This window comes from Coccinella septempunctata, chromosome 6, assembly GCF_907165205.1.
Source record: "Coccinella septempunctata chromosome 6, icCocSept1.1, whole genome shotgun sequence".
NCBI lineage: Eukaryota > Metazoa > Arthropoda > Insecta > Coleoptera > Coccinellidae > Coccinella > Coccinella septempunctata.
The window spans coordinates 21,657,709-21,683,074 of record NC_058194.1 but is presented as its reverse complement, the minus strand read 5'-3'; the positions used below and the strand labels follow the sequence as shown (position 1 = coordinate 21,683,074).

Here is a 25,366-nt window from a genome sequence, read left to right as displayed (position 1 = left end):
AAAAGTATCAGTGTGGTATACGATTAATTGATTAATGCAGTTCTTGGATGTTTCTCCTCCATAATTACTTCAGTAGGAAATGAATGATTCGAATTTGCTGGTACTGACTATGGATGAAATTCAAAGAATTCTCACAGCAGAATGAAATGAAATGATTAAAGCATAGCATAATACTGTACATTGGAGCTACATACAGAGAAAAGTATCATACAGTGTGTCGATTAATAACATAAGGAGTCACCTTTGGTTCCAGTTTTAGCCAAAACCTTATATATAAAGATCTAGCATATTTTGAAGAGAATCTTCTTTCTGCTGTGTAACATACTTTATTAATGTTGCCAGTGACCGTCGTACTGTGTTTGCAATTGTACACTAATTGTTTTTCGTCGTAAGAAGTGATTTTTTAGCTTACATATATTTGAAATTTATTCGTGCCTTTTATTCTTGATGCGTAAAGGTGTTGTATTTTACCAAAGTATCAAGGTTCATACCAATACCTACCAAAGTTATCGTGGAAAAAAAAATTTCTTTAAACTTCAGCCATTTGCTACTAGTTGGGAACTTGGTCCTTCCAGATATTTTAATTTAACATGATCTATTATTATTTTTCAATACATTTGTGACAAGAAAAACATTTTCAACTATGTGTTGAATGGAAAAATTGTCATAAAATGGTAATTTCGTAAGTGGTGTAGAATTTTGAGGGATTAAATTCCCAACTGCCCTGGTCTACGCCACTGGTATCAGGGTATATTAAATCTATACTTCCTGAAAAATATGCATATAGAGGGTCGAATAGTTCTACAGTACCGGTGACTTATGACAGTCCTGTAACTAGGGACAATTACCCCCTTGCAGATTTCTTTGATTCTTACCATTTATGAATGGAGGGATAAGCTTATAAGATTGTGAAGCGTCTTTTCGGTTAGTATAACAATTAATTCCTGTTGAGTTTACCGTGACCAGAGCATTTGAATTGACAGGAAAAATTTACCAATTTAGAAGAGTAAAAGCGCGTTTTTATGGCACTTATACTTTCTAGTGTCCTGTACATTTTTTCACTTTGTGCATGTGTAATTTTTTTCTGGATACGTGGGATATTGGGATATTAGATATGTCATGAAACATTTATAAATCAAACAGCAACGCGGATCTCATTCATTTATTTTGTTGTTTCATAGGGTGACTTGGGACAATGCCGAATAGATACAAGCGGCGCATTGGCAGCAGGAAATATGCCGATTTTTCGCAGGATATTATTATTTACGTTATTTCCACAAGGAAATCACCAAATAATGAAAGAAATCAAAGTTCTCTTGTTTTGTTTAGTTTTTTTACATTTGAGTTGCAATATATTTACTTTCGCTGTAATAGAGGTTTATCATTTAATTTCCTTACCGAATTTCAACTATATAATCACAAATTCTAATTTTTCAAAACTATACACCGTCCCAAATCACCTATTTCATTAGAGAGTTTTGGAACCAATAGATTTTAACTTGTGTCCCAAGCCTCCCAAATCGGTGGGTGCTTGGGACAAGTATATTTTATTTTTTTAAAAATTTATATCCGAATTCTGAAGCATGGTAATTATCCTAATCAATAGTCTGAGTCATTAAGCATATTCGAACCTTATTTTCAGATCAAAATAGGTCACCGTTTTGAAAATATGACGAGTTGAATTCAACAATCGTCCCAAGTCACCCGAATCTACGGTACTAGACCAAAAAAATATTTAAACATTTTCAAATTAAACACCCTGTAACTCTGACAGGAGGTTCGAGTGAAGGTGTAGGTATAGGTGGATCCTTTGAGCTCAGGACTCTATTGTTCGAATATTTCCAAACAGTAACGATACACCCTGTACAATATGAATATCAAGATGAACTCAATATATGAACTTTCACTAAGTCGTATTAACCACTGATGTGGGTTCAAATATTTGCTCATAATAATATAGCACAAGATCTCCTCTGTTGTGGAAGATGAACAATAATTAGAGGAATAGATAACCAATATTTGCGCGGGTACTGAATAAACATACATGGATGCTAAGCAGGCGCATTACACCTGAACAATTAGAAATTTTTAGAAATCGTTCCCGTAAAAGTACAACGGATTAACGAGAGTAATAGCAATGTCTACGACTACCGGTTTTCTAACCATAAAACTCTTCCTATTCAGTTGATCTCGAGAAAATGCTCACCTCGTCATAGATCCGGCTTTGAGGATAGGTCATGCTGGTCAGGGGACGTCATCAGAGTCATAGTTTCTGTTGATTGTGAATTTGTCAGATGAAATTTCAGCAGTTCCCATAGCAATGTTAATCAGTTTTTTACCCGAAAAATAAGTTAAGGATGATTCAGTTTCAAAAATTACTTTTAATATACCTTATATTATAAAAAACATATCAAAAATAATTTAGTGTTCGTGGTATTTTTTATGATTTCTCATTCTTCTGAGTAAAGATATCAATGAATATTACTTTTGAAATTTAACCATTTCCGAACTTCCCAAATTCTAAAAATTAATCTAATGAATGAATTGAGTTGTTTGGTTGAATGCAAATTGATGGCCGGACATCATAAGAAATCAATTGAAGAAGTGACAAATACTACCATTTCTCCACAATAGATGAGTTGTGAGAGTGAATTCTAATAAGTAGTTACTTCCTTTATTTAAATCACCTTCCGGTATTTCCTTCATTCATAAGTTTTGTTACTATGTTTCTGTGTTGTGAATGGATTCGTGGAGTATTTGTGGATATTGAGCAGATGAATGTAAGTTTTAATAATTTAATTAATTTTAATTAATTCACCATTTATATTGCCTTATGAATCAATTTTATCAGAATTTTATAAGAATCTCGTAGGAATTATTTGTCAACAAACAGTTTGAAATATGTTTTCTTCTCAAATTATTATGGTTTGTATGTACAATTAAGATCTTTGTTATATACCGCAAAGCATTTTTTTTAATTTTTTCAATCACATCAACCGAAACAATAGTAAGGTTTCAAATTTCAATCAACTCAACAATCAGTCCCAATCAAATATTCGAATTCTTCTACAATCTTTTCCATCAGGTGTGAAAATTGCGCAACAAATATTACAAGATAACTGGATTTAGACTTGGATATATATAATCGGGTCCATCTGAAAAATAACGGTTTGAAAATAACAGTTGAATGATCAAATTATCATTTATTGGCCCTAGGGTTTTGAAAAATCAAGTTATGGGAGCTCTGATTTGCATATACATATTCGAATAAACACATAATCGACAAGATAAACTTCAGTAGGTCAGAAAAAGGTTATAACGTTCTATACCTTTTTTTCCAATTATTGGGAAATAATGTGGATTATTTATAAGTGACATAAATTATAGTGATTTAAAAACCAAACTAATTTCATATTGATATTGTCGAAAAAATATGATAAATGAATTAAATGAAATAAGTCCAGTGAAATCTGTCAGAAAAATCAAAAGATACATTTCAGCTGAATATTTTTGCGGCGATCGTGACAAATTCAAATGGAATAAATGAAAAAATATTCTATAAGTGAACTGAGTGAAATACAGGAAAATTTCTGCGAATCTCGATTCAAAAATCATTCTTTTTGGAATATACCAACTGATCTTTGAGAAGAATTTGTAAGCTTTATAGCGCTGGATGGAGAGATTTTTTCTTTCACGTTCTGAAAGAAATTTATATAAAATTTGGTTGTCATATAAAATAACTCTATCGTTTCGAAGTACTAATATACACACCTATCATATAATGCCTCATAATACGCCAGAATAAATAAATCTATTTCCTACTTTGTTATTCAACAATAAACTAATAATGTATTACACGCTTCTTTATGAGTATTACTGAAGGATTTTGTGTCATGTCACGTTCCATTTATTAGAGATTACCAACAATTTATTTATAAAACGTCATGCTTGATCGAACAAGTTTTAATGATTGTGGGAACTAGTTATTTAGTTATTTTGTACAAAAATACGGTTGTTCCCGCATTGCAAGGAAGGAAATACAAAACAATAAATCTTTATTTACTTGGCTTCGGTTTGTAGCATAATAAAATCTTCCACCTACTTCTACTTCCGCAGAGAACTCGTATAATTTCTATAGAATCAGTTCATGAAGTTGACATTTCGGAATGACCATATTTTTCGAGATTACCTTTCTGAATTCAAGCTTCAAACATGATTTATCTGTTTCGCCTAATTCGAAAACGAATCGAAGTGAAACCATGAAATATTGAAGTGGTCAGTTCATCAGAATAGTTTTATGTGCAACTGTTTGAAACTATTCAAATGAATCAGTATTACTTCATGATTAAAAAAATTTGAATTCAAATTCTTGGCAAAATAGAAATTGAGTAAATACTAAATCTACACAAAAATCTATTGTCCTCATCTGTTATTGATATTTTAATTATTCTCAATTTGTACCTTTTAATTTAAACTTTTTCATTTCATAAATTTCTGTTACTCAGTTTTTAACTTTGTGTTTTGTTTTTCATTTCTCGTTTTCTGTTCAACTATTCCAGTTTACATCTTTTATATTGAAGATGTATATTTCCTTTATGTATAACATTTATTGGACCAAGTTGACACGAAAGAAAGTAATTATCAAAAAGTAGCAAAATGTTTCCTATTTCTCTCAAATTGAAGATTGTTGTATAATTTTATTTCCGGAAAAATTAACCAAAATGGAATATCATCCCATTGAAGGAACTATGAGAGAACGTCTACTAGATGCAGTCCACACGCTAAGGTGAGATTTCATAACAATGGGATGTTCCATCAAATGGCGAGCTCCCAAGGTGAAAGACGGCGATGATTTCATCTCCATAAAGAGAAGCATCCTTCCCCCAACTAGTTCTAACCATTCCTTCACAATATCGATTTTGTGTCAAGCCACATTCCATCGATGCACCTTTGAAACGATTGAAAGTTAAATTACCTTCTTCGAAATTGCAGCATCATTCCGATAACCACCACTTCGATCAGTGAATTATGACGGACTAGTCCGTTAATTGAGTCAATGAAGATGGTATCTAACTGTTGGTGTAGCTATTATTAATTAAAAAAGTTACGCTCTACTAAATTTGATACTGCCGAGTGTTGTGATCAAGCCCATTCCCCATCTTGTTTGAGATTATCTATTTTAAATTCAGAGATTACAGTATTTTCTTCGGTGTTCTATCCATGGTCTATTGTTCTGCAGGTTCTGACTTCTGGAAGGAGTCAACGTATGGGTAATGACCGTGCTATTGATTCGAATCTGATAAGTCAAAAGCTTCCGTATAATATAAAATATGAATTTTATCTGAAATGTAAGACATTGGCTTCATCATGAAATACTTTTTCGTAACAAACATTTTAGTAGGTATTTCAAGTTTCATAAGGTAGAAGCTTAACTTGAATATAAAACATCAACGATAAAACCGAAACTCATAGCAGTTGTTCGCGATGTTTGTTTCTGATGTTGGTGAAACTGAGCGTAGTTTATCGGATAGATAAACTACCGATAACTGAACCTCAGAAGCAGACTGTTTAAGGAAATGCAAAAAGGTTCTTTACTTTCCAAATTTTTCTTTTCAGAACTAAGGAAACACAAGAACAAAATAAAGACTAAAATATGTCATTCAACAAAATTAACCAAGACCACAGTAATCACATATACTGGGAGAAGGATACTTCCAGCTATGATATCCCTCTCTCCCCAAATGGTGACATCATAAAGAGGAAGTCTGAAGTCGAACATCTGGCTATAACCCCAGATAACAAGCTTCTGTGGAAGAAGCATTTGAGGTTACCGTTAGCAAAGTATCAAAGGCCTTGATGGGGTGCAAAGATCTTGCTGGTAAGACTTGGGGATTTAACCCAAAACATCATGATTGTGAGAAGAATAATCACTTATGCTTAATAGCCTGGTATGTAAGGCAAATCAGTACTTAACAGTACGAAGGGAGCCCTTGATAAAATAAAAAGGTAAGCCTTTTTTGTATCTCTGGAGCTATGAGATCATGCCCAACTAGGGCATTGGAGATCATTTTGTGATAGATAAATTGGCCAATAAAGCTATGAATATCCAGGGAAGGTACCGGCAATGAAGGAATTAGGAATAGAGCAGCTTGGTCATCTCCAACCAAATACATCCCATCAGTGAACCTTCATATTGACGAGATGAAGAAAACCTTCACTAGATACTAAGTAGAAAAGGAGACTGGGAAAGGGAGCTTGCAATCTCAGCTCTCAAAAATAATGTCATTGAATGGTACACAAATGGTTCTAAATCCATGACGGGGATTGGAGCTGTAGTGGATCCAAATGCTTACTACCTCTAGGTAGTTGTCCAAGCGTCGCAATTGAAAGATATGATGAAATAAACCTAGAAAGAAACTACCGGAAAATGATATAGCGATACATTTTGACAGTCAGGACTGTCCTCTTATATAATCGATTTTATGATGGGCATGCAATAACAAGGTCTGCTTAGTATGGGTTCCCAGCCACTTGGGAATCAAAGGGAATGAAGTGGCCAACACACGAGGAGCACAAACACCTTTCATTGGCCTAGAACCTTTCTGTGGTGAATTGAAAGACTCTGGCAGAATTTCCCCCTGTTGGACCTTGGACCATTCCAAAACTTTACTCGAAACTTCAATATTGTGAGATCTAAGAAGTATCTGGATCTAATCAAGAATACGCCACACCTCCTCACTGGATTCCTTACAGGGCATTGCCGTCTTAGGAAGCACCTAATGAGAATGGTTCAATCATTGCAACGATTGCAAAGTTATGGGTAGAAGGAGGTATTTCCTGATCACCTCGGGACAGAACACCAACATTGATAGCCAACGCACAAATTCTTTGGACAGCAGATTTGCAGAAGTGAGGAAGTAACCTTCTTGAAGCCATCCCAGATACTGGAGTTCATTAGAACACTAGAACTGGAGGGCTAGATGTAGACTAAGTGATGGTGGGAACAGCTCTGATGGGGGCATAATAGACAGTGCAATCTACAACCAACAAAGTAACCTGTCTGCATTTCAAATTTCCCAAAAAGTCGGTTTCCAAAGGAACCTCTTTCGTGAGTATTTCAAGGCGAAAATTAGAGGAATAAATTCTTAATAATAATTGCAAAAACAAGTCCTTTCCCCCTCGTATGTAATTAGCCGAAACTTAATCACTCAGGATGGAGAATGCACTTCCGACGTCATAGCAGCGAATGTATGGCTGTTCTTGAAACCTGAATACTATCATCGAGCAAAAGTTTCTTCTCCGCTTAATTCACATTGACCACCATAATTGCCGTGTTCCTTAAGAACCAGAACAGAACCGTCCATAACATCCGAGTAGATGATTGGAGGAGAGGAGATGACGAACGCTCTTACCCGGAACCACCGTGATTATAAAATTGTTGAATAATAATTTCAGACAGGACTTGTATGCACTTTCATACACACTTCCAAACTCATATGATATACCGTTGGTCGCGTCTTAGGCACGGTAAAAATTCCAGCTGAATTCTTGCACAAGCATAAATGACCCACTTTTGCCAGTGACTCGTTTGGCGAGCTATCCGGAGATCATTGTATGCAAGATTGGCTCGCTGAGATCGATCTCAGACACCAATCAGATCGTTCATGAGGAAATATGTGTCTGTTGTCGATATTCTCAACTTCAAAACCGGTTACCTCATCGACACTTCATAATTTCAATGGAAGTCTTGTAAATTTCTGTCACAAAATAAAACTACCACCAGAAATACTTCATGGATTCTAACTCGAAAAAATTATCGCATAATTTATGATTTTATTTACGAGAATATATTGAAAAATTCTTAGCCTGCTATAGAACCAAACAAAATTTCAATGTCAAAATACTCAACATATTCTCCTCTTAATTGGATACATTCATTACATCGAACCTGCAAAGTCTCCTGTCCTTCAAAAACAAAACACCTTTGGATAGCTTTCCGCGTCTTTTCTCTTTAATTGTTTTCCGTAGAGTGGTCAGTAATGCCGAATAGTAATCTCCAGTTATTGTTCTGCCCTTATCCAAAAATCAAATATGATTACTCTATGGCAATCCCAAAAAACTGAAGCAAGAACTTTTCCAGCAGATTTTTGGACACGAAACTTCTTGGGTCTTGGAGAACCAGAGTGTCGGCATTGCACCGATTGTTGCTCTGTTTCTGGATCGTAGAAATATACCCAAGTCTCATCCATAGTAACAATTGGGTTTAAGGAGTCTAAATCGTTTTCAAATCGACCACAGATAAAACGCGATGCTTCTACCTTTGCACGCTTTTGGTCAACATTCAAACATTTGGGGATCCATTTTGCAGCAATTTTTTTCATGTCCAAATTGACGTGAACTATATGTTGAACGCGTTCGTATGAAATATTCAGTGCTTCAGATATCCGTTTCATCCCAATTCGACGGTCTGATAAAATCATGTCATGAACTGCATCGATATTTTCGGGGACTGACACAGAAACTGGCCTTCCCGATAGGTCATCATCTTCAATGGAAAATTTACCTCTTTTGAAGCTTGAAGTCCAATTTTTCACGGTCGCATACGAAGGACATTGGTCACCAAGGGTATTAAGCATAACTTCGTGAATATGCTTACCTCTTAACCCTTTTGAATACAGGTACTTGATGATGGCTCCATACTCCAATTTTTGGATTTTCAACATTTAAGTGAACATCTTCTTTCTTTTAATTCATTGCGTAACTCTGGTTTACTTTATTGACCTCAAACATCACGCTGACACTTCTAATGAGTTATTGTTCGTTGCTACGGTAACGCAATATTTTGTTTATGCATGGAACTGGTCTAGGCTAACTATATATCAATACATCCTCGTATTATTGGATCACCACAAATTTTTAATTAATCAGTCATAAATCAGCACATTTTGAAAAAAAAGATCCCAATTTGACCTCACTGTAATTATAACAAACAATGAAACTTATGTACATAGTTTTCGATTCAAATGAAACCATGCGTTGAAATATACTCCAATACATAAAAGGAGTCCATTGGGTTTAGCAAAAATTCAAATGATGAAGTATCCCATCTCTTTTATCCAATCGATTGAAGTCGCAACCAGCCACGATCGTTTTTGCATCGCACGCAACTCTATCAACTCTGGTACCAAATTGCATCGATATATCCCCAGTATACAAGAAAATAGAGACAAAGGGTTTTCAATATTAATACTTCTTTTAAGCGTTATATATTTCAGGAAACGGTTAAAATTTATTTCGTTCTACTCCAGGGCTCTATCATTTGGTTGAGCAGAGTACTCATCATTTTGTTGTGGCTATTTTATTATTCATCGTATTCCGTTTCCTCTGGTCGAATGAAGCTTTATTTTGTATAAAATACACAAAATGAAGCTATATCACAGCAAACTGGGCATATACATATTTCATTTATCGAAATGATACAGCTTTTTGAATATCCCCGAATTAACTCTTTTTTTTTTTTCAGGAATATGTTGATAAGGATACGGGCGACTATACTAGTCGCCTCTTTCTTGCTGCTAAGGATAAGTTTAGGAGAAGTAAGTAAATTCTTATCTCAATTAATTACAATCAACAGATTAAAACATTTCCTTTAGTCCTTTGGTCCTTCGATCAAATTTGAATTCAAAACTGATTATTTGATTCAGTGAGTGTTTCGCATAGTTCGGTAAATTCTCGTTTGAAGATGGAATGGTTCAATGCTTCCTATGTATAATAAGTTAATAACATGTAATTACTAGAATCAACTACCATAAGTTCAATAGAACGGTTTCTTGTGAACCATCATAATATATACAATACATTTTAAATGATTAATTAGAATTCAAAATCCAATATATGTAAAACTAGTCTTTTCTCAGATACAGTAGCAATTAAATTCGTTGTCAAATTCAATTTTTTATATCCGCCATAAACACTGTAATGTTCGGAAGAAAAGAGATTAATTCTAACTGAGGTAGATAGCTAGTGTGCGTAGAGTAAATTGAGAGATTGAATAAGCCATTTGAGTTAGTCAATGGGCAAAACCCACCTCATGGTTTCAGAGTTGTAGGCATCTGAAATTTTCTTTACAATATTGTAATGAAATATCACTGCAATGGAGTCGAATGCAAGATACTGATATGAAAACGTATCACTTTCAAGTATCACTAAAAAATTATTAAATGTCTAACCCTTAGTAACTTTCTTCCGGATCATATTCAAATTTTGCACAAATTTTCTGAACGTTATTTTACAACTAAGACATATTTTCCGAATTGATCAGATCTGTATTTTGGAATATTGGGAATACATCTTTTCTGGCGCCAAAAGCAGCTTTGGTCCAGTTCGTTATCTGGATGGGTGACCACTCTAGTTTTGAATTCAAACAAGCACGAAGAAACGGGTTTCGCTATCAATTGCAATTCCCTCTTTTTTAATAAGCCTATTATCAGTTTAAGGCATACTTATGAACGCTTTTCTCGTTTTCTATCCAAAGAGATATCAACTTTCAGAACCTGAAAGTGATAATTCGACAGAATGACGATTTGACAAGGTTATCCACTAGTAGTTTTCTTCTATTCAATTATTTTCGAATAGAAAAATACGATTGAATTAGGCCAATGAAAATTCTTGTCAAATAATGAAATAATAATGTGAAAAACCTTCAATAGCTTGATAATTGTCATTTATTTTATATTCATTATTATCATCACTGAATAGCTTCATTAACTATTTTACGTGTTTGGCGCCAGTAGACAGCCTATTCAGGTGTAAGGTATTTATTTATCGTTGAATCTTTGCGGTTGTTAAAAACACGTAACGATTTGGTATAAAACTTTATACAAGGTGGGTTTTTTGAAAACCATCTATTGCCATATCTCCGAAGTTATGAGAGGTATGAAAAAACCTTAAGTAATTAATATTGTTATAGTATAAAGAGAAAACAAAACAATGGCAAAACCTACTTGGGATACATCGTTTGAGAGGTCGTAAAGCTAAGAGAAAATAGGGACTTTCTTTCTAGAAATATTGTTCAGAATCATCCCAAATTCATAATCATGTCTGATCAATAGTTTTAGGTTTATTTTCATAAACAATGGATTTCATGATTCGTTCTACATTTCAATTTTTATTTTTATAACCACGAAACCTTATATTCTTCCTAGCACTTCCTTATATCATTCTATAGAATCTTTTAATGTGGCAAAAAAGAATGTCTTGTTTTGTGGGGATTAGGACGCATATTTTGAAATCCTACCCTGTATATTGATAAATTTTCAATTTAGAGAATCATGTGAGTTATATTAAACTGGATCCAGTGTATAAAACTAAATGATAAAACTCAATAGCCACTGCAACAGAAACTTGAAAAAAATGAAGGTTGTTTTGCTTGGTGTAATAAATTTCAATTCGAGTTATCCTCTATAATTTCTCAAAGAATTATCAAAATTACATTATATTATTCACTTGACTCTCCATCTGTTAATGTAATCTTATATACATCTTCAGGTTTAATTGAATATTTTTTTTTGTTACAGATTAGTGCTACCAATTTGTTCACCTGTCCAAATGGTAAGTATAGCTATCTTTATGTAAATTAGAAAAAGAAGTTTGATAAAATCGCTCTGCGCATTGAAAATTATGCTGTGTAACAGACAGAAACTAATAGCTCCTCGATAAGTAAAATAATTGAAAAAAGAGATAGGGATCTCCGAGGGGATCTCTCTCTTGTAGAGCAAAAACGCCCAATAAATGAAAATTTCGAATGGAATGAATTGTTTGATGGTGATTGCTGAAAATAATTCGTTAACCAAAAAAAGTTTACTGATATTACACAATATAATATAAGCAATTCGCAAGCCTGAATGAAAAATAGGGACAATAATTCACATTCTACCCCATTTCATAAATTATTCATTTACAAATTTATTTGTACGAAATAAACTGATTGAAAAGTTTATTGTTGTGTATTTATTTAGATAATTGATTTGCTTGGATATTCGAGCGAACGTTTCTGCGCTAGAAACCCTCATCCACGAAATATAAAAATTTCCAATCACCGTTTACAAAGCTTTTACTGAAAGAAACCCACTTTTTTCGAATTCGATGGAATTGGACGCTTAATTTCAATAAATTGTTCACACCTCTCCCTCATTTCAATTTTCATAAACACTGACTGACTAACCTTACTCAATAGGTATAACATTTCCAGCGCAAGTACAATAAGCCTTTCCTACAGTATTATTCGTCCACCTAACTGGAATTTATGATTCAGATCTACCCAAAGTTTACATACTTCGTTATTTTACAGTTAATGGTACATATAATGAGTATATTTGCCATCTTACGGTATTCACGGTAGAGGTCGGGCTTAATTAATTCTTTTTTTACATCTCATATGACTCGAATAGGCTATCCCAAATGAAAAGCTACCTGGAAGCTTGTACGGTCTTGGAGTGACCTTGTTTGTTGAAATATTTGCAGGCTTGTCTGACGGTTCAGTCATTGAAATATTGTGTTATATGCACCAATGAACTCAGGAACAACTCAATATTCCATACGTCATTGTGGAATTAGAATAAAAGATTTTTGCCTCTATCTATTTCTGTATTCTTTACGAGTATTTGTAGAAACTTTGGAATAATCTGAAAGCTTCATTATGAGTATAAACTCATGATAAAAAAAAAGCTCCCAAGGATAGCCAGTTTTAAGATCATTTCGCCTTATGAAAATAATGTTATAGTAATTTTCAAATCACAAAACGCTTTTCTGGAATTATCACTAGAGACTCCGAAAAAATCCTGGACTCAATAAGAAACAGAGTCACCTATTCCAGAGTGAAGAACACTCTCTAAAGTCTCCGATGAATAATACAACACGTAAGCAGGAACACTCCCAAATACCTTACTGTACATTTTTATTAATACACATAGCATCAGCTCACAAAGCATCATTTAAAGAAACAACCTGATTAACATTCAATCGCAACTGCCTGAGGTGATATTCAGTATGATTCATCGGAGTGAAAAGTTGATAATTCCTAGTGACATTTCCAGAGTCAAGCACGTGGTATGTGTTGCAGAATACAAAATGATCTTCTGCGAATTATAAACTCTTTCTGGAAATTAACTGAGTAATAACCCTACAAAAATGTTGCTCTTATCTCAGTTCTCGAATAGGTATACGATTAATATTGTATATTTTCTGATACTATTTCCTTGACAGCATGAAATATCTCACGTTTTGGTTCTCCAAACATAAAATCTCATGGAAATCATTTTAAAAAGAAGATTACATTAACCATGTTAGAAAATCATTTATTTCTTTATTTTCCTTGATGAATCAACAACAAAATAAGAACAGGAATTGAGAAACATCATATTAAAGGTCTTAAAAAGACGAAATTTTTCATCAAGAAACGAAATTTCTATCTGATATTGGTATAGTTCGAAAGCTTCCAATTATTCTAAAGCAATCTGGAATATCTCACATGTGATCTACTTGTGGTTAATTATGCAGAACTAAATCTTAATTAATACGAGTATCGCACACTGATCTACATAAAATAGTCACTTCCGTTCTCTAATGTTATGACCATTTAGGATGTTAATAATGTAGGTAGAAACATAATTCAAAATTTTATATGGAATAAGCAAGTTGTGAATATTATGTAAGAGAGGCTGGGCTTTTGTTTCACAATGAATTACATACAAGATATGTCTACGTAACGCCAATATCTGAACCTTGAAAGAAAACACTCCTACATACGCATACCTCCACTGAGGTATTCTGAAGAGTTAAAAGGCTAAATTCGAAAATAGGCATTATTATAAAGAGATATTTAGCAAATATAGAACAAGTACCTATGTATGTTTCACATAACAGTTTACCCTACCACTTATTCAAATTGAAAGCCATCAATAATGAAGACATTTAAATGTGGTATCGAAAAAACTATCGGACATTCATGCATGAAAAGTTATTGCTGGAAAACCGTTCATCAAAAAATGAATAAATTCTGCTGATTCACCTGTTTTTGTCAATTAAACAGTATAAGACTGCTTTTTTCATTTCAACTTCTGGCAGAATATATTTATAAGAATTTTTCTCATATTTTCCGAATGCTCAATCCATTCTCCATTCGAATATATAAATATAATGTTAGTTTTATTTTTATTTCAATCAATTTTAATCGAAATTACTCTGAGGAAATAGAATCAACATTCGGAAAATATATCCATATGTCTTTGGTTAAATAAATTATTTTCAATCGGGTCCATTTTAAAGATTTTAAATTACTCAGGGTAATTTTGAAATTGCTTGAAGAAATATAAAAAAGGTGGGAAATTGTCTATGCCATTTGATTTTGAAAACCAGTAAATCTGCATTTTTTTAATAACGGTTTTTCTGTAATAACTCTCCGTGCCGATGTCCGATAAATTTTCGGGTAGTCCATATGGATAACCCTTTAGAAATATGTACTTACATTTACAATTTTTAATGAACGTCATGAAAACAACTTTGAAATCCACATTTTATTTAAAAAAACCATAGAATCTCAAAACTTTTTTTAACCTAAATAGCCTTCGAATATAGCTCACGATATTTCATACAATTTTCATTTTAATTGAATCATTCATAAAAATAGCAGATGATTAGGCTAGCAAGTTCGAGATACCTATATTGAGATAAGTATACTATAGATATCCACTACTATGACAGGTTCACAATGCTTCTTGTAACTTGACTAATGTTACCAACTTCCAGGTACAAAATATGAAATTTAATCCATACAAACTAAAGACTCAATATCCGATGATTCAGATTCCGAGGAATTATGCTAGACATTCAAGAATTCACCTGGTTTAACTAGGTCGGAGTCAATTTTACCGCTCGTTTTATGTCCTCATTTTCAGTTCGTGAGATATTCGATATTGAAGCTAACAGAAGGTTTTGGTCTTCGTCATCTCTGTTGAGCATCGAATTATGAATTACCGCAAACGCTAATCTTAAGCGGAAAATAAGTGTACGTGCGGCATGATTTTTTTTTTTGAGAGAATTGTCTTTTGATGCCTGCATTACTTTTCTAATTTATTCGTTTCTCTCTCTGGGTAACCGATGAAAGTTTTATTTGTTTTGTGGGATGCACTAAATCTCAGTAATATTACGTTATGAAGCAGTCATATCAAGTAGAAATTTTGCGGTGAGTGGTCAAAGAAAATTCAACTTTGAAAAGCACACACATATTCCAGAGAAGATAAAATCAATCATAGCCGATCATAACTATAAAAATGTCTGCCACTTTTCCTTATATTTGAGAGCTTTTATTCTATAGACGACTTTTTGCGGATTCTCCCAAATGAAATCAACTCTGTTTTTCATTAATATTTTTTTTTTACTAGTTTTCGTGATGATTTTTTTAATGAATTGAAGATGAGATGAAATGACATTGAAATAAACGCATCTCATGAGGAAATGAATGTTTCGACATATGATAACTATGTGGCGAGGCATATTTATATAACCTTTCCGCATAATTTATTCCCCATACTGCTTACAATGCATGCATCTTATGTGGTTACAATCCTTCGATGCTACTACGCCTTTCCCTGTCGCCTATATGAGAAATTGCATCAGTCCGTTGAGTAACTTCAAAATGCCAATTCGTTTAATAGATCCAGAGATTAATTTCTCATTATGAAGTAAATGAATATGATGCTAATTTGGTAGTTCATGCAGTAATGGAGCTATAATTTATTGCTTTTCTGTAATCAATAGCTGTTCTCCAAAGAATATATTTTTCTCCAATCTTACAAATATAACATTCAAACAATAAATAAAACGTTTTTCAACTGTACGTTATTTCATTCCGTCCCACAGCACTCTTTGGGCATTCGTTGAAATTTGAAGTCTCATAATTTTGGCAAGCCCTTTTTGAGGACGCTCTTGATAACAAGAATTTCGTGTGGTAAATAAGAGCGTATGGTTTGAAAACTTTGGTTGAAGTTGACAACAATGAAACAATAATTTTTGGGACTAGTTATAAAGATTGATCAGCACGAAGTACATATTTGTATTTCGCTTGGGACACCCTGTTTAGTATAAGAATGTCTCGAGGATCGATGACAATAAAAGTAATTTATTCGTTGTGTAATTTTCTCATAATAAGTACGAGAATGAACTTAGCATGACAAGAACGTGGCAGTTTAAGGTCACGTGCATAATCAAGGCCATCTACTTTCACATATCGACTTTTTTATATTTTTTAACTATCACATCTCCCATAGATTAATTATATAACTAATCATATTATAATAGCAACAATAATCACTAATCAACATACGTGTAGTAGAGAACTTGCTATGGTAATTATGTCACAGGAAAAGCAGAAAAATGTGTACTCTTGGAGATTCATAGCATTCGAAAGATATATGTACAACACATCCTCTTTTCACATAATCTCATACATCGCAAGATGGGGTTGAAAGGATGTTTCTATTTCTAAAGATGTTCTACCTTGGAACATAAGTCACCTCTTTGAAAAAAGTTTTCCAAAATGCTGCGATGTATTTTGAAATGCGAAGGAAACAATTTCAACAACTCATGCACCTACTGGTTTCAGATTACTCAATTAATTGTTAGAAAAGAAAAATCCGTATACACCAGTCCTTTGATTGGTCAATCCGTCCTTTTCTTGATTCTCTTTATTTAATAACTCCTTTTGACCCATAACAAATGCCATATCAAAATCTGTGTATTTTCCTAACATTCCAAATAATATTTGAAACATTCAAATATTTCATGGACCAATCAAATGAAATTAGGCATAATTTGTGCGTTTTGCAATATTTTCTTGTGAAAATACAATGTATTTTTATAATTTATTTTTTTCAGGCTGGGAACTACGAGGATTGAATTGTTACAAATACTTCAACATCAGACATTCCTGGGAAAAGGCGGCAGAGCTCTGTAGAAGGTCAGTTTTCTTATTTGAATCCCCAAAACAATAATATCTTTTGGTTGGAAAAAAAGATACATAGATACTTTTCATTGATTGATATTAATAGATTAGTTCGGTTCATAATAAGTGAGGAGGGGATTTCATAACCACCTATTTCTTTAGAGTATAGATAATTCATGAATAGTCGACAGCAGCAAAAAGCTGGAGTTTCTCTAAAAGGAAGGGATTGATATTCATAAATTCAATAAAGCTCATACGTAACGTTACTTCACCTAGAATCTGTAAGAAATGAGGATGCTCCTAGGGATAAAATTCGGTCAATTCGATGGTTTAATCGACCAACAACTTCTACTGACCTGAGAACAGGTTTCTTCTCAATTTGAATATTCTATTTGAAACCTTGACATTAGTACAAGATAAATATACTCTCGGAAATATACATTATATTAACATCGGTATTTTTGGAATTTGCTTATAAATTTCATAATACCGCACCTTTAATTGCCATCGGTGAAGTTCTTTGAAGATATACACTATTTTCAAAATCCCAATTTTATTATCTTTATCTGCCATGAGAAAGATGAAATTTGAAAATCAAGTTTTTGCGGACTAGGAGATTAGGAGCTAAATTTAAACATTCATCTCATAGTTCTCATGTCAACATCGAGAAAAACCTCGACAAAAGTTAAAAAAAAATGACTTTAGTATCTTCAACTTGCTGAAGATAACATCCTGTTGCTTTGCCTGAACGAAATGAATATAAATGTCAACCCACTATTGGATCATTCATTATTTTGCAAATTCCTTAGCAAATTTTTTAGAAATAAATATTTTTATGAAAATAAATTAAATAAAGTCAAGGTCAATCTTGTCTGTCATTGAATGTGTCAAGGTCTCATGCTCAATCTTGAATTCAATATTTGAAACACTTATTCAAAATTGATGCCCCTCTTAAGAAACCTAAGAAAAAACTATCAATGTTTCAGTGGAAAATGCACTGACGATGAGGCAGACAAAATATATGACCGGACAATTTCTTAATACCTAGACGACTGTAGTGATTGTTAATGTCATTATATAAGGCATACAGATAGGGAATCCAAAGATAAGAGTCCTATTGATATCCTTGTCGATGAAATTTTTTCATAAAAGAACCAAAACTTTTTTAATTTCGAACAAACTTTCAACTGAAAAATTAAAATATAAGTATTGAAACAAAAATTTGAACACATATTCACAAAAGAATTTCTTTGCATACAGGAATATGCTTTTGTGATAGCAAAACACCTGCTAAGGTTCATCAAACTTGTTCTAGTATCAGAAATCATAGTACTCAATATCGATCAGTTTAATAAATGAACTAACAAACTTCTTCATCATCCGATAACCTGTAATCCTTTGAAATCATCTCGTCTTTTGAAAATATACAGTAATACAGTATAGTAATACTGAGATGGTAGAGAAATTTATTTTGCTTGTTCTTGATACATTCTCACTCATTCCAACATAATGGAACACATCAATCTTGCAGCACCTATTCATCTCTTCATGATACGGTTGAATGAAAATCCCTCAGCGTTCGTTCCGTATACTCAGTGAAATAATTAGTTATGCAAGTTGAGGATATACTCAACGTCCAACCATAATCCTATTATGTGCTCGTTTGAATTCAGAGTTAATTCATCGTTTGTATATTTGTGAAATGATGCAATTAAGGGGATAAAATGTTTGAATGTTTTCAACTTATCACTGTTGTTACACTGGATATTGGAAATGGTTATAACTACAGCTTCATTATCGTCCATCTAATTGAACGATATTTTTTTTAAATTTGCAAGCACTTCTTTCGGTATTCAATCTCGATGGTATATTTGGAAGTTACGAGGATATATTGATATTTAGTTAGACTAGACCATTCCGTTCATAAAAAATTGCGTTGCTATAGCAACGAACAATAACTCATTAGAAGTGTCAGTGTGAAGTTTGAGGTCACAAAAGTAAACCAGAGTTACGTAATAAATTCAAAGAAAGAAGATGTCCACCGAAATTGGGAAAACCGAAAAATTGCAGTATCGAGCCATCATCAAGTACCTGTATTTAAAAGGGTCAAGAGGTAAGCACATTTACGAAGATATGCTTAATACCCTTGGTGGTCAATGTCCTTCGTATGCGACCGTGAAAAATTGGACTGCAAGCTTCAAAAGAGGTAAATTTTCCATTGAAGATGATGACCGATCGGGAAGGCCAGTTTCTGAGTCAGTCCCCGAAAATATCGATGCAGTTCATGACATGATTTTATCAGACCGTTGAATTGGGCTAAAACGAATATCTGAAGCACTGAATATTTTCACGAACGCGTTCATCATATAATTCACGTCAATTTGGATATGAGAAAAATTGCTGCAAAATGGATCCCCAAATGTTTGAATGTTGACCAAAAGCGTGCAAGGTTAGAAGCATCGCGTTCGATCTGTGCTCGATTTGAAAACGATGTAGACTTCTTAAACCGAATTGTTACTATGGATGAGATTTGGGTACATTTCTACGATCCAGAAACAAAGCAACAATCGATGGAATGGTGACACTCTGGTTCTCCAAGACCTAAGAAGTTTCGTGTCCAAAAATCTGCTGGAAGAGTTCTTGCTTCAGTTTTTTGGGATTGCAATAGAGTAATCATGATTGATTTTTTGGATAAGGGTAGAAATATAACCGGAGATTACTATTCGACATAACTGACCACTCTACGGAAGAAGAAGAGTTTGAATTAACAGAACTCCCTTATTTATCAGATTTGGCTCCATCCGCTATCATCTCTTTCCTCAACTGAAAAAAAGGTTATAAGATCGTAAATTTTCTTCCAACGAGGAGGTTATAAAAGCTGTGGAGGTCTGGTTTGCAGAGCAGGAAGAAACGTTCTTTTTTTTTAAGGTCTGGAGACGTTACAGGTTCGCTGTAATAAATGTTTCCAATTAAGAGGAGAATATGTTGAGTTATAGAATATTTTCACATTGAAATTTATTTTAGTTCTATAGTAGGCTAAGAATTTTTCAATATATCCTCGTATGTTCATAGGCATCACTTCAAAATGAAGAAGTTAGATGAAGGCAAATTGTAATACCCCCTCAGCAAAGCGACATTAATTAATCAGGATAGATTTCACTGTTACGAAATCTTATGCCACCGATTTTTGGCGATGTTCCCACAGTCTTTTCAATCACAGGCCACTTGTGAGAAATTCACATGAAGATGAAAGCAGCATCTTACAACACCTGCTCGAGCAATTATTGAAGTTCTTCCTTTCAACAATATTGCTTTCGAGGTGTAGGAATCATTCATTTTTGCCGATTGGGTCGTGATTGCTTCAGGTGGTTTTGAATAGCTGTGAAACAATTGAGACCTACTTCTCAAAAATGAGATATTCTCATTCGTAACCGAGAGGATTCTCATTGACTTCATGGATTGTGAAGAACTTCAAGTTGAAAGGGAAGTGTATTAATGAAATTATCATTTGGGTTATTCAATAACTAAATATTGCACTGAAAAATCTGTTCGGACGCTATGGATCAGCAGTTGCATGAGGACAAATGGAGGCAAATATCAGGCATTGGGGATATTCTAAATTTGATGAATACTCTAAAAGAACTTCTAGTTGTAAATCTCTGAATTTAATAGACCTCGGTGCAATCGTTCTATCTTGACGAATTTGTAACTGACCCCATCTTTTTGGGAATTCTAATATTCTCTTCCAGAGAAATCCTCGTAGATTTGAATGAGATATATATTTAAAAAGAGCAACTCTTGTTGTAATTCTTGTAATGAACCACGAAATATCATAGAGCTCGGTGCAACTTTTATTCCATCTTGACGAATTTTTAACTGGCCCTATCTTTTTGCGAATTTTTCGAAGCTCCATTTTCGACACGCGTATCTCCGCAAATCTGAATGCAATACATATTGTGAAAGAGCAACTCTTCTAGTAATAAATCTCGAAACCTAATCTAGTTTGAAGGAACCGTTTGGTCTTGATTGATATTCAAGTGACCTCATCATTTTGAGAATTTTTCGATGGTCAGCTTTTGACACACGTATCTCCCAAGAAGACCACCGTAGATCTAAATGCAACACATATTCTAAGAGAGTAACTCTTCTATTAATGAATCTAGAAATTTCATCCACCTGGGTGCAGCCGTTCGGTTTTGACGAATTTTTGACTGACACCATCTCTTTCGGAATTCTTCGTAGGTCAGCTTCTTTTTATCAATATTCAGAGAAATTTTTGCTGAACATTGGGTGATCCTATTCAATAGCAACAGAAAGAGGTTGATAATAAAGTTCATCTTTTTCTTTTATTTCTCTATGGGACCATCTGAAAATTTCCGCAAATTTTTTCCCGTGAAAAATTTGCATTTATTCTCACCTGGCTGCAAACTGGCGTTCATAGTTGAACACAATATTTGATTGGATACTTGCTATTGATTTTCTACCATTTTATTCGAACATTATGCCAATTCCTCCTAACCTGCTCCTACCACTAGTTTTTTCTGAGCCAAACAAGATTTTTGTTAGTATTCAATATTTCAATCTACAGCTAATTGCCATAGATTTTCTGTTTTGATCTTGATTTATGATAGAAACATGTTGGTGAAATTCATCTGATTTCTTGATACTCAATAGCATTTGTAGGATATATTATACATAGTAAGTCAAAAGTGTCTCAAAAAATTCATATCTTTGGTATTTACTATTCTGCTAGAAGAGGTCAATGTTCACTTCAAAATACCCAATTTTTCATGTTCATAATTGAGCAGTCTATTATACATCATATCATCTTCTAAGACGTAGTTGGTTTGTTCAAATCCTTTTTTCAGTATATGGATGAAATGATTAAACTTATTGGTTTCGAATTTTCACTTCTTTTATGTATTTTGAGGTCGAAGACACACTTCTTAAGTGTTATTATAAATATACCTCTTTCTTAGGATAGTTAATTATATGAAATAAAAATCACAATTAGGAAAATAAATAATGGACACGTAATTGATATGTTCTTTCATATCTCATCAATTACGAAAAATTCATGTTTACGATAACACAAAACATCGATCCATCCTACTGTATATCATTGACATCAAAACATACTTTTTTATATGAAAGACCCAAACTGCATATTGATAAGGCATAAGCCCTTAAACTATTCATTTACTCCCTGTATACTAAAGATATAAACTTGGTGCTTTACATCAAGATTTTATACTTCATTTGGTGTCGTTCATATTTCATTACAACTTATTATTTTTTTCAGATACGGTAGTGATCTCATATCTGTAGAATCTTACGAAGAGAACAATATCACCTCATCTATAGCCACCACATCGGTGCCAATAGAAAGGAGAAATATAACTTCGAACAATTTCTGGCTGGGTCTTGCTTCGTTGGATGACTTGAAAACCAATACGCTAGAATCAGCTGCGGGTACTTTGGTTTCGCAATACTCAGGTGAGAATTATTGTACCTACTTCACGGACTTAGTAACGGTTAGATAAAACGGTTTTATGGGTAGCTAAATCAAATGGATTTGGAAGCAGTTAATTATGCAATATTTATGGTAACTGCCTCTCTTCAGTCAATATCTCTCTGAACAAAATCGTATAAACAAAACAGATAATATGTCCAGCCATCGAGGTACTCTCTCCTGTGGTGCTCATTTCTGAAACGAAACAATCGAAGAGTTTTCTCTTTTACAAAAATGGAAATAGTTGAAAATGCCGTGATAACGCTTGTACCTAATGAAAAAACCCTCATTGACTCGAATGAAACGTTAGATGACCGTTTGTGTTGATACGATATGTGGTCTAAACCCGTATGTTTACTTGTTACTATTGCGGACTATGGAGGTCAGAGAAATCAAGAGGAAAGTAAGGTCACTTCGACTTTCCTTGGATCAGAAAATCGTCAACATCGATTAGATTGTGATTTTTCAATTGTATGCACGACGAAAATTCACATTTTTCCGTACTTATGCCAGGATGGAATTCTGAGTCAATGGAGTTTTACTATAAATATCAGAGCAGATGTGTCTATGTGACTGTGTGTACTCTCACTTAAACGAACAATCAGTACAATGCAGTTTTTAATGTTCTTCTCAAAGTGAAAAGTCACTACGCCCACGATGGTTGTAAATACATATATCAGTAGTAACTTGCACTAATAATATCATTTAATACTTTTCCCAGCGCTGAACACAATGGTGAAATCAAATACTTCTTATGTCCTGTTAATAGATTTTCTCCACGAGTTGATTTCAGACTGACCAATCTATTTGAAGAAACTTTCTCAAACAAATGGAAGTTACTGGAGTACCATAAACAATACATTTCAGATTGTGTAAATTGTTTAAGCATACTGAGTCATCTTAAAAAAAGGAAGAGGTCATCGATATTTATTTTTTCTACAAGCGTGCGCGTTCAACCTTTTTCCCGCACGCATTTCAAGTTGCAGAGAGTCACTTTTCCAGAACGTGCGGGAAAAACGCCTGCGCTATTTCTTTCCCGCAAGCATTTGCGTGCGGGAATGGATTAGCAGGGGGTTTTTCCCGCACGCAAATCTTATAGAATAAATTAAATTCTATCATGTCTCTATGCACCGAACGTCAACGATGAGTAACCCATGGTAACGACATGCAGAATTACGTCTGTCATTTTATATGAATTAATCAAATGAGATATGATCTGTTTCGTGCAATTGATATATTTATATATTTCAAGCGCTTGTAGAAAAAAATATTGTTCCTAACTCTTGCGGAAAGTGTCTTGCCCGCACTCAACTGCTTACCCGAACAAGTATCACTTTCCGCACTTGATAGGAAAAACTATTTTGTAAAAAATCAATTTTTTTTGTATTGCGCAACTTCTCGACTATAAAATTGAAGGACTTTGCATTCACCCTCTACGAAGGGTGGAGGATACTCCTCAATTATACATGAAATGTTGGGTAATTTGTAATGTAATTCGATCTGTTCGAGCATTTTTCTATAGAATGCTAAATAGATGCTGAAAATTTTGTGCGTTACTTTTTACTCACTCTGTATTTAATTCATTGAAAGACAATTCTATATTTTTCGATTTTGTGGAATTAAAACGTAAACTCTCCACAGCGAACTCTTATTCTTTAGGTATGTGCTCTAAAGAGTGGTAGAAGGCACAGAAGTATTGAAAATAAAAGAATGTGTAGCACTGAAAAATAAAGGAAAAAATCATTTTGTTTAATATTCACTTCTCGGCTTCTCGTGAATCAGCCATTTTTACAGAATTTTTTGTTGGTAGTTAAACGGAAGCTCCTCTTACCGCAAGCATGATCATTAATCAATTTCTGCTCAGTTTTGAGTTCATGAAATATAAATCTTGATTGTATGATAAATTTTTCGTCAGGTTTTTGGTCTCTTCATCAGCCAGACCCCTCATCTGGAGAATGTGTGGACGTAACACTAACCGGAGAGTCACAATCATGGGAATTGACTACATGCGAAAGGCTTCTCCCATTCATGTGCCGTACAAGAGCCTGTCCAGAGGGCTCCTTCCATTGTTCGAATGGACACTGCATCAACGAAAAATTCCGTTGCGACAAACAAGACGACTGTGGGGACTCTTCGGATGAAATTGATTGTCCGTCAAATTGCAACTTCTACTTTGCGAGCAGTGGTGGCGTAGTAGAAAATCCAGACTACCCCCATAAATACGCACCGCTCACCAACTGCAAATGGACCCTTGAAGGTCCCCAAGGACACAACATCTTACTGCAATTCCAAGAATTTGAAACTGAGAAAACTTTCGATACCGTGCAGATATTGGTAGGAGGAAGAACTGAAGATACATCTGTAAATTTAGCTACACTGTCTGGAAAACAAGATCTCACGAATCACTCTTTCGTTTCTGCTTCGAATTTCATGATCATCAAGTTCAGTACTGATGCTTCCGTTGAAAGGAAAGGTTTCAGAGCTTCTTGGAAGACTGAACCTTCCACTTGCGGTGGTATGTTGAGGGCTACAACGCAACCACAAGAACTGAAATCACCTGGATATCCTGATCAGTATCCAGGAGGATTAGAGTGTTTGTATATAATAAGTGCCATACCTGGTAGGATAATATCGTTAGAAATTGAAGATTTGGAACTAGAGAACAATAAGGATTATATCCTGATTCGAGATGGAGATTCACCAAAGAGCAAACCAATTGCGAGACTGACTGGGGATTTACATAATAATCAAAGGATTATCATTTCAACCCAGAGCCACCTTTACCTTTACTTCAAAACGAGTCTGGGAGATTCCAAGAAAGGTTTCAAACTAAAGTACACACAAGGTATGTACCC

General features: G+C 34.0%; 1 protein-coding gene across 2 annotated transcripts in view; it reads left to right on the top strand.

Annotated features, from left to right (window-relative positions):
- Window positions 1–25,366, top strand: part of LOC123314771 (sushi, von Willebrand factor type A, EGF and pentraxin domain-containing protein 1) — a 45,905-nt gene that overhangs the window by 5,415 nt on the left and 15,124 nt on the right. For both annotated transcript variants that reach the window (XM_044900111.1, XM_044900110.1), the window contains exons 2-6: window positions 9,524–9,596; window positions 11,577–11,610; window positions 16,933–17,014; window positions 22,302–22,495; window positions 24,427–25,356. In XM_044900111.1, coding sequence (XP_044756046.1) covers window positions 9,528–9,596; window positions 11,577–11,610; window positions 16,933–17,014; window positions 22,302–22,495; window positions 24,427–25,356 — 1,309 coding nt within the window. In that variant the 5' untranslated portion in view covers window positions 9,524–9,527. The remainder of the gene's footprint in view (window positions 1–9,523; window positions 9,597–11,576; window positions 11,611–16,932; window positions 17,015–22,301; window positions 22,496–24,426; window positions 25,357–25,366) is intronic.